Source organism: Populus trichocarpa, chromosome 1 (assembly GCF_000002775.5).
Source record: "Populus trichocarpa isolate Nisqually-1 chromosome 1, P.trichocarpa_v4.1, whole genome shotgun sequence".
NCBI lineage: Eukaryota > Viridiplantae > Streptophyta > Magnoliopsida > Malpighiales > Salicaceae > Populus > Populus trichocarpa.
The window spans coordinates 16,195,756-16,207,087 of record NC_037285.2 but is presented as its reverse complement, the minus strand read 5'-3'; the positions used below and the strand labels follow the sequence as shown (position 1 = coordinate 16,207,087).

The 11,332-nt window shown below is 30.8% G+C and overlaps 1 protein-coding gene across 3 annotated transcripts; it reads right to left on the bottom strand.

The window, feature by feature from the left end:
- Positions 1 to 1,972: 1,972 nt before the first annotated feature.
- Positions 1,973 to 5,671, bottom strand: LOC18094760 (sulfite exporter TauE/SafE family protein 3). Of its 3 annotated transcripts, XM_024582840.2 has the most exons (12): positions 4,864 to 5,510; positions 4,545 to 4,704; positions 3,945 to 4,145; positions 3,781 to 3,845; positions 3,645 to 3,675; positions 3,477 to 3,565; positions 3,317 to 3,403; positions 3,152 to 3,202; positions 2,785 to 3,006; positions 2,595 to 2,688; positions 2,362 to 2,502; positions 1,973 to 2,267 (listed from the first exon to the last, which is right to left on the bottom strand). In XM_024582840.2, exons 1-12 carry the CDS (start codon positions 5,077 to 5,079, stop codon positions 2,191 to 2,193), a joined length of 1,434 nt encoding a protein of 477 aa, XP_024438608.2. In that variant the 5' UTR covers positions 5,080 to 5,510; the 3' UTR covers positions 1,973 to 2,190. The 3 variants fall into 3 exon arrangements, with proteins under 3 accessions (XP_024438608.2, XP_024438598.2, XP_024438603.2); XM_024582830.2 differs by having other exon boundaries at positions 3,645 to 3,845; positions 4,864 to 5,658; XM_024582835.2 differs by lacking the exon at positions 3,152 to 3,202 and having other exon boundaries at positions 3,645 to 3,845; positions 4,864 to 5,671.
- Positions 5,672 to 11,332: the final 5,661 nt, after the last annotated feature.

Here is an 11,332-nt window from a genome sequence, read left to right as displayed (position 1 = left end):
CACATTGTATATCTTAAATAGAGTTCTTGGTAAAGTAATTCCTTTTGAGTTAGAGACTGGTACGAAATCCAGTTTAAGACATTTATATATTTAAGATTTTCTGATGAAAGCTAGAATTTATAATCCACATGAAGATAAGTTAGATCCAAGAAAAATAACTTGATATTTTTTTGGTTATCCGTATAAGTCTAAAGGCTACTAATTTTATTTTTCAAACCATAGTATAAGGATAGTTGAAACCAGAAATGCTAGATTATTAGAAAGTAGTGAGATTAATGGGAGTGATAAATTGTGAAAGATAACTCTTGAAAAAATAAAGGCAAATATCTCATTACCTTTATCTTCTCGAGAAATTGTTATTCCTTTACATATTTTTTGTCCCCAATCAACTCAATAGATTAAGAAAATTGAATAACACAATGAAAATGTTATATCACTCTAAGAAAATATCACCACTGAAAATATTATAGAACTATCGTAACTAGCAATTTTGAGAAGGTCGCAAAGGGAAAGAAAACCTATTATTTAAGATGATTATGTGGTATATTTGCTAGAATTAGATTATGATATTGGGATTAAAAAAGAACCGTTTTTCACAAGCCATTGAAAGTGATAATTCTAGAAAATGGATTAATACCGTAAATAAAGAATTAAAATCAATGGATGATAATGGTTTATGAGATTTTGTCAAATTGTCAAATAAATGCAAGAAAGTCAATTGTAAATGGATTTTTAATACAAAACATGATGTAAAAGACATTATTAAATGATATATAGTCAGACTTGTTACCAAGAGTTTTACTTAGAGCATTTATCATGCCATAACAAGAATAAATACTCATATTCTTAGAATTTAATACTTATTATCTCATTTATTATAACCATTTATTTAAATATTAGTAACTTTATCATCTGAGAGTCCTTAAGTCTCACCCAAAAAAAAAAATTTACACGTAGTAACTTTATTATTTGAGGGTCTCTAAATTCCACTTAAAAAGATAATTTTAAAGGTTATAGGTTTTTTATAACAAGCTACAAGTTTCATAAACTATGGAGAATATATCATCTTGCTAGAACCTGTGATTAACCTATAATTCACCCGCTAAATAACTTATTCCTATACACTTTGGATTTTAGATCAGGATCTGACTTCGAACTTCTAGTTCCTCTACCACCTCCCACAACGTTAAGGATAATTAGATTGTATAAATAAATGAATTTTGTTTAAACATGAATAAAATAATTATAATTATATTTCCTAATCAAGAGATTTGGGATAATTCAAAACTTTAAGGAATTGGAATAGAAAGGGAGAAGCTTGAACTAAGCTTTCAACCCAACCTCGAACTAGGACAATTTTTCAACATTGATAGTAACACCATTGGACAATAACATCTTTGTTTAACATATTACCAGAGCCATCCTCTAGGTCTCTCGAGTCTTCTTTGTCATCTTAGCTCTCAAAATTGGAGGAGAACACAAAACAATCTCACAAGCTTTCATCATTTATTGATTTTATTTTGATTGAAGTACTACCAGCAAGGCCCACCAATGCTGCTCCATCTTGTAATTATGAATTATGGGCAACACATCAAGCTATCTAGGTTTGTACCTGATATTTTCATTTGAATCGACTTCTTGAAATGCACGTGAAATATGATAGTTTGATGGATGCCTAAAAATTATTTGATGAAATGCTTGAAAGGGGTTTAGTGCCCATAGATAAATGAGTTTTGGGGGATTATGGATGATATTATTGTAATTATGAATTATATATGGTAATTTTGTTATTTTTTAGGCTTTAATAGCTTTTTAGTCTTTAAAATGAATATAATGGCAAACATATAAATATTCAGTTTTTTTAGCGCACGAGATTGAGGATGTAAACTGTTACTAAACATGTAAATTCCATTATATAAAATGTAATTTCTCAAACAATAATAGTATAGTAAAAATGCAAAAAAAAAAAATATATATATATATATGAGATTTCTTGTATTTATCCCTAAAACTTGTACACTTTTCATCATTAAAAGAATAAGTGCCATTCTCGTTAAACAGGATTCGTGCCATGGATCTATCTTTATCCTAACAGGGGGTGGAGTCTAGAGAGAAAAGGGCAGATTTAAATATAATTAAAGGATTTTCAGATATAGTAAATGAAGAGAGAATTGAAAACTAAGCTGCTTCCTATGAGCAAATGTTTTCAAATCCCATGTATTCATTCCTCTCAATCTGTTTTATCGAGCGTCCGATGCCAACCCCACCTGTTCGGAAAGAAGCAAACCCTAATTCAGCCATGAGAATCTCAAAATATTGAAGAATATGTAGCTGTAGGGAACATGTATGCCACATACGTACCTAATAATATTGCACTCGCAAATATTATAAAGGCTAGAGTGAAGATGATTAGAGATGCTCTCCCTAATATTCTGATCAGCTTTCCTGCTACATGCTGCCCAACCACGGCAGAAATGGTAGCCACGACGAAGAAGTAGAGAGCTGTGTAAAATCAAAGAACTTAAATTTATTGCTACTCATTTGAGTTATATTGCTATTAAATAAGAAGAGAAAGTTTTGGCTAAAAATTTTACCGTAAGGAACGGGGAAACGTTTCAGAAGGTAAAATTCTACAACAGATATTGATGCAGAAAACATCATGGCAAAGGCGGCAGTGGCACTTGACACCTACGATGAATGTTTTTCCATAATTTGTGTCGGGCATACAAATCCTATAGTACTGTCGAATGATCTTACAAGTTGAAATAAAGTAGGAAATTCCACCTGTGGAGGGATTCCCATCTCCAAAAAAAGAGGACCCAAAATGAATCCTCCACCAAGTCCAAGCATGCCTCCAACTGTGCCAGCCATAAGAGCTGTGACACAATAAAAGAAAAGTCTGTGCAAAGGCCAGTTATTTCTTGCTTCTCCCTTGGATGCAATCTTTCTCCGCCCTTTGTACAGGCTAACGGCCACATATGAAGTTACACCGACTGCCACCGGGATCTGTAAAGCAACAGCAAAATATAGTAATTAACTACTATTACACTATCAATTATCACAGAAAGAAAGGGATCGAAGTTTTGATAAATATATATAAGAAATTATGCATGTTCCTTAGCATATATAGTGAAGCCTGCAGGTAAGGTACCTGCATTGTGTTCAATAACCAATATTCAACTGAGCAGGTGGTTGAGTAATTCTGTGATAAATAGACAGGCGTCGGTTTTCCATTAGCCTTGTTGATCACCACAGAAGGGGAAAAAAAGAAAAGGGACGCGGTCATGAAGTGAAAAGGAGGAGTGGCGGAAAAAACCTTGCCAATCTGCAACGCAAGGATGATCAGCCAGACAGCAACAAGAATTCCAAGTTCCTTCCAATAAACATTCTCTGTAATTGAGACCTGGCAAGGTTTCAGAAGCAATTAGTCCTGAAAATCCACAAAAAGGAAATTCAGAATGCATAACCTTTCGAACCATTTCTTTTTTGGACTCGGATTTTATTTGATATTGACTGGTGGTGCCTCCAGGAGGGGCATTTTCCTCCGCTGCTTCAATTTCGTAGTCTGATGAAAGAGCATATTGGCCATGAAGGGGACAAAAAAAAATCACGATGGCTAGATTTGAATTTTATAAACCACTCACCAGAGTTATCCAACTGTACACTAGCAGCTTCCTGAAAACTTACAGAAACAATTGAGTTGTGGAACTCGAGGAAACAAACTGTATTAGAACACCATAGACAAACTAGGCTTAGAGTAAGAGGGAAAAGTGGGATGACCTGTTTTGATTTGGTTTCTTTCTTCCATGTTTCAACACCTTTGAAGAATGCCTTGGCTGATGTTGCTGCACGTAATTAACCGAAGGATAATAAAAAAAGTTGCCCAAGAACGGAACAGTCAGAAAGTTGCCCTGAATATATACAAGCTAGTGGTGTATCAGTACCGCCGAAGATAATGATTAGCAAAATCGTGATCATCCAATCACTAAAGAGCACATTCAGGGTGACTCCTATGCTAATTCCCAGAATCAACATTGGCTGAAATAGAAGTGCCAGATCGTAGTCGATGATAGGCAGTTCCAGCGTAGGATGTCTTAATCTTATATTATAAAGAACAGTCGATGCTGCTGCACCTGTGATCATACCTGACAACGTAAACAAAATTGACAACAATTTTAGAACGAGGTTCTTCTTCCATTTGAATTCATTTCAATAATTCTTTTCGTTGCTTTGACAGATCTGATTGCCACTTCTTATCAGTGATAAATCTTTAAAATTCGAAACCGCACTCCAAATCAGACACTGTTAACACATTTGTTTTATGTTCACAAGAAAGCATAAGCTACGAGGGTTGATTGAAATTCTGAATCATCTCAGAGATACTTCAGGATAAATTTTCTATAACTTGGATAAAAAAAACTTCATCGAACAAAAGGGTATCTGTAGCATTTTGACATTGCCGCTGATGATTTGGAATCAAGCCTTGCAACTTATTAGCAAGTTGTCAAATGCATAAATACTAAAAAGGGATAAATTTCACTTGCATTTTGATATCGCTGCTGATGATTTGGAATCAAACCCAACAATGAGGGTAAGCATCGGTACAAAAATGCCACCTCCACCAACACCTCCTACACTCCCACATGCTGCTCCCAAGAACGTAATTATAGTACCCACCACAGTTTTCCAACCAAATTTCATATCCTGCAAATCCAATCCTAAAAGTTAATAGTAAAACAGGATAAAAAAATGAACCCGGAGAAAACATAAAATCTACCCTTCTTATTTTCCTTCAAGTTTGTATGAAGCTAGGCTGATAAATTCAAGCGATCAATAGAATTTAACTTAGACAATTGGACTTACAGGCCAAACATGTTTGTAACCCGACTGGCTTGTTGTTCCATGATGAGGCTCAACCTTTTGAGTCCCATTATAAAATGAATCTTTCAGTTTCAAACTTGGCTCTGCTACAGCCATCGTCAATGTTGAAATTGCAACAATCAAACCAATCAAGATTTTCCCTCTTAGTCTTGAAGATGAAGTGCCGTACCACCATTTTGATCCAACTCCAGCCATCATATTCGTCCGTGTCTAAGATTTTCAACTTCTCTCAAATTTGGTCGTGAAACCCGAAACTCGGATTCACCAGAAGCTTAAACTTAGAGAGACAAAAAAAGAACGGCTTTGTTTATTGTAGTATATCAGAAAAAATAAATCAAGTTTCAAGCTGGAAACCAGGATGAGCCAAACTCAAATGTTATGAAGAACACCCAATTAATCAGCTAGGTGTCGCATCCAAGAAATGTTGACACAGCCAGGGACAAGAAAGAATTAAACCTCACACGCAGTCTCTCAATATTTATGCACGAAGGGAATACTACGGCTACTCCATGCCAAGTCTCAAGTAATCTGTTAAAAGAAGTTACTGGGAGCATGTTTAAACTCTTCAAGTTTAACTTCTTCCTTTTATTTGTCTCCTTTTCTTTTAAGATAAGCACCAAAGATTTTCAATTAATCATGAAAAGTGTAAGAAAAATGAATTCATTATAGCTAGCAACCCAGATTCACACTATCTAGTCTTGAACTTGTTAACGTTTCAATATTATTATCGAAGATGAAGTTTTCCTTCTTTCTTACAAGTATAAGAGAATGGGATGAAATATCATTTGCAGAGATTGCTTCAAGCATCAACAAATACTTGGAAATATTATCAGATTTAACATTTCTATCAAAACAAAAAATTCTTTGATATTTATACTTACAGTTCGTTAATATATATATTACCGATAGATTCATGAACAAAATAAATCCGTTAAAAAACATTTATTGATAATTTATTATCTTAAATATATTGATAGATTTTCAATCAGATAAAACATAAAAAAATAAAAAATTATAGTAGATAGACCTTTTCATATTCCAACTTGAAAATCTTGATGATGATGATAGATACACCATTTCATTCCAAGGAAATTTATAGTAGTAATCATAAAAGTGGCTTTATTCGATGCTAAAAATACTAAAACATGGAGAAGTCTATAACTCGTAATAAACTCTTTTCTAATAACTTTTGTGTTGACAGAGATGGATTTGTTTTTGTTGCTGAAAACTAATTGCACGTGTTCTGATATGAACTCAATTGCTTACCTGTTGGGATTTGGATACGTGGTGTGAGTTGGATGGATGGGAATTTATGTCGTTGGTGCACTCAACCACACCATAACATCTTCTTTGCATCAATTGTCTAATAAAATCTACACGTGACAAATGTTCTATTCTTGTATAGGCAGGCCATGGACTATATATGTTGCCAACTTGCCATTAATTGCTCATGTGCATTTCGAGATTATTTTTTAAGAAAAAAAAAAAGTTTAGAGGTCTTTTTCTATTCACGAATGATCGGTCCCTTTTTAATTTGAAAAAAATATCTTCACTTTTAATCAATACTTAAATAAATAAATAAAAATTATAAAAATACTTTTTTCTGTGCATTTCAATTTTTTTAAAAAAAAAATTTAAAAGCCTTTTTCTATTCACAAATAATCGATTACTTCTTATTTTGAAAAAAAATATCTTCGACTTTTAATCAATACCTAAATCAAATAAAAAAATTATAAAAATAAAAAAATTTTATCAAATAATATCAATCCACTAACAAAAAGGTAAAATAAACTTCTAGCAAAAGAAAACTAAATAAGTATATGAGAAAAGATCCATTTATTTATATGTGTAAAACTAAAAATTGCAAGGCTTGATAGATTATAAATCTCAATATTAATATGAACATAAAAGATATGAGTTTTTCCATATAAACTACGGCATAAATTATTATTGATTGAAATAATAAAATGATTATTTTATCATTCCAAGAAAATTTATTAAACTTGTTGGTGAAGATAATGTGGTATTTTTTACATAGCTCATTAGTAATTTTTGGATTGAACAAGAGCAAGATAATCTTTTCATATTTTGTCAGCACAAAAAAATCACTAAATCACTATTAAAAGCAAAAGGTCAGTTAACTTGCATCCAAGGGTTTTTTTATATTTTTCTATTGGTTTTTTTAGTAATTATTAAGTTAACTAAGAGGTAATTTGGTAGTTTAATACATATAAAATATAATTTTTTTTAAAAAAAATAGTTGGTGTGTGCACGTCCTAGCAGGTGGGTAGCACATGACACATCATCCGATAGCTAAACCCCGCCTTCTGTGTAAGAGTTAGAAGCATCCCAATGTGGTCTTCCTTATGGTTAGGCATGTACACAGAGGCGTAACAGTTAGGCTCTAAAGGACTTTTTTCTTCTTCTCTCTCTTCTTCTTGTCAAGATATAAAAGTTTCCTATGATTTATTTTTATTGATCCTCATTTTTTATTGTTATTTGTTTAGTTTTTTTAACTTCTTTTGGTTGATTTTTTTTCTTTAATTTTGTCCTTCATCATTTTGTTTCATTTAATTTTTAAATCAAATTTGGCCCTCGTTTTTTTGAATGTTGCTTTTTTTTTATCCTTTTTCTAATTGAATTTTGTTTTCAATTTCATTTCTCGGCATTTGATTTCTATTTATTTTTATATCAGATGTGGTCCTCGTTCTTTATATTGCTATTTGTTTTATTTTGGATTCTTTTTTATTGCATTTTTTTTTCAATTTCATCTTTGGGTATTTTGTTTTGTTATTTTTTAGGGTTTGTCTTCTATAGGGTTGGTTCAAGACTAATGACAAAGGTCACGGGTTTTAAAGGTTAACACGTGTTGAATTTAGTCTTTTTTTTTAGGTCTTTTTTTTAAATTGATTTTTTTTATTTTATCCTTCAATATTTTATTTATTGAGAATTGATCTTCATAATTTTTTTCACCGTTCTTTTAATGAGGTTACCCCAATCTCATACCCATGGTAGCGGAGTTAGCGGGTTAACCCATGTTGACTCGAATCTTTTTTCATTATTTTTTTTAAATTAATTTTTTTTCAGTTTCACCCTTGAACATTAGGTTGTTTAATAAATGAGTTTCATTGTTTAATTTAATTTGATTTCGACAAGATTACCCCAATATCATGACTAGTTCATATATTTTGAATGGTAACTTGGGTGGACTCAGGCCAAGTTTATTTTTTTACTTTTTGAATTATATTTTTTGTTCGATTTCTTCCTTCTACATTCTATTTGCTAGAAATTGATTTTCAAGTTTTTCTCATTTTGCTTTCTATAGGGTTATCACGTTCTCATTTATTTTTTTGTTTCATTATCAAATGAGAACCTTCAACATTTGATTTTTTTAAATGGATTTCTTTTTCAATTTTATCCTTCAGTATTTGATTGATTGAGAATTGCCCTTCGAGCTTTTTTTTCACTTTCATTTATATGAAGTTATCTCAATCGTATGTTCATGGTAGTAGGGTTAGTGGGTTAACCTGGTTTGACTCGAGACTTTTTTTTCAGTGCTTTTTTTAATATTAATTTTTGGTTTTGGTTTCACCCTTTTAGCATTAAGTTGTTTGGTAATTGAGCTTCATAATTTTATTCAGTTTGTTTCTATAGGGTTACCTTGGTATCATAACCAAGTTGTAAATTTGGTATGTGAACCCAGATGGACTCGGGTCGGGTTTTTTTACCTTTTTTGTTGTTAATTTTTTTTATCAGTTTATTTGTTGTTGTTGTATTTTTTTATTCGTATTATTTAAATTAGAGCTTCATAGTTTTTTACCTTTTTTTACCTTTCGGATTATTTTTTTTTTCTTTTTTGCTTTTTAGAAACATTGTGTCGCCTTAACATCCTTCTCTCGCATTGAAAACAATTTGGACTGACCCGAGACGTAGTACAAGTCACCTATCTAGTTTATGCTAATTGGAGACTTGGAGTTATGAATCTAATTTTGATGTATTAAACCAGCCATTATGTAATTTTCATAAAAAAAAAAAAACATTGTAAAATAGTTGAAGAAGTTAGGTTAGAATACCTTCTCTAGCCACTATAATAAGGATATTTATTAAATTTTTGTACCACAAACTAGTTACTGGAATCTTCCTGGGAGAGAGAAGGGGGGGTGAGAACATAAGAGTTCAAAACTAATAAATAGTGTAAGAATTTTACCAAAAAAAACAAATAAATTTGAGAGTGTGTGTGAATTCTACACTTTTTTATGTACGTAGAAAAATAGCAAGTAAAATAACATAAAATTATATTGAATAGAGATCACATAAAAATTTAAATTCAAAATTTTATTACTAAATATTTCTTTAAGTAGTATATATCTCTAGGAGATTTACAACCCCTTAAATAAACTTAAAAACTTACTTAAACCAACAACGAAACCTGAAAATAAACTCTTTGAGTGTTTCATGGTTGAAATAGGTTGAAAAATGGGTATTTTTTGGTGAAACACTCATAGGCTTAATTTTGCAGCCACCACGGTAGTGGTCGGAATATGGGCTGGTAAATGACACGTCTTTTGCCACAGCAAGCGACTTGTCATCTGTCTATTTTTTTTTCTCGAGAAGAAATAGGGGGGATGACCTGTCGTCTACCCCTTTAAAAAGGAAAAAAATAGTAGGCCTAAGCACACGAGTCTTGGCTTCAGGGCCCACGCGCTTGGGTTTTTCCTTTTTTGGTACTTTTTTTTGTTTTTTTTCAATTAATATCTTTTTTAATTTTTTTAAGTTTTTTTAATTAATACCCCTCCTATGTAATTTTTTTTTCTTATTTAACCTTTTTTAAATAGCAATTATTTTTTAATTATATTAGGTGTCTTTAATTTTTCATAAGGTTAGTGTGATTCATCTATTATATATATATATATATATATATATATATATATATATATATATATATATGCAACCTTACATAGTATTTTTATTTCTTTTGTTTTATTTAATAAATTTTATATGTCTGTTAATTTCTATTATAAATTGATTTTAATAAAAAAAAAAAACAAATTCTTTAAACACAATCGAGTAAATGACCAGTGTTGCGCTATTAAATATATTGATTTATATTTGTCTCTTAATTTTTATAATTTTTTTTTATTTATTGTCAATTTTTTTTTTCTATCTAATTATCCCGACCTTATAATTTAGAACACATAATAGACATGTAATCTTGACATATCTCATGTCCAAGTCATGGATTTCACAAGTTAACACAACCTTGCCTAGAGCAATATTTTTTTCATTTTTTTTTTTGTTATTGTTACCTTATTTTTTATCGTATTATCAAATTAATCAAAATTTAACTTAATTATTGAATTTATCTCTCTTATTTAAAAACATGATCGTTTTCTTTTTTTCTTTCGGGTTAAAAAAAATTGGTCCAGCTTGCAGTGTCGCCCAGGCCACCAATCTAGTTTTTTACTACTAGATATGCTTTGATCATATACTAGAAGCGTCCTTCATAGGCTTTTCTCTTTTTTCATCATTATTGTCATCTAAATCTACTTGAATATTTTTTTAACAACATCATTGTTTTATGTCCAAGATTCAGATTCATAAAAACTAACATCATGAATAACAATAATTTTCTTAGTGCTATGATTATATAGTTTATAAGTTTTTGAATAATCACTAATACCAAGAAAAACGCATTTTTCTCTCTTGTCATCAATTTGTTTCCTCTTTTTATTTGAAATTTAGGTATAGGCAATGCACCCAAAAATTATGAGATGATCTATCATTGATTTTTGTCCACTCCAAGCTTCATTCGGTGTCTTATCTCCAACATAAAGTGTGAGACTTCTATTCGAAATATGAATGCTCTAGTTTACTACTTCAAGTCAATACCTTATTAAAAAACTTTGCATCATATCCATAATATTGTGATTCTTCCTTTCACAAACACTATTTTATGTAGGCATATAAACTACGGTAAGGTGCCTCTTGATTCCATGGATCTTACAAAAAATTTCAAATTCATGTGAGTCCATACTCTTCACTGTAATATGTTCAAATAACTTTTATTGGTTTTTCATCTTTATTCTCAACATGTGCTTTATATTTCTTAAAGACTTCAAAAACTTTAGATTTTTCTTGCAAAAAATAAACCAAATTTTTTAGATATAAAGATGATTATATAACTTTTACCTACATTATAAAGTGGAGTAATTAGCCCATAAATATGAGAATGAATAAGCTCCAATGGCTTCCTTGATTTCCATGATTTTCCTCTTAAAAATTAATTCTGGTATTATTTGCTAATAACATATTCATCACAAACTTGAGAAGGAATTGTAATTAGAGGAAGGTTTGTCACTATATTATTTTGATGTATAATTTTCAATCAGCTAAAATTAAAATATCTATAGCAAAAAATATCATAGCTATACTTCCTCTTTTAATCTCGTAG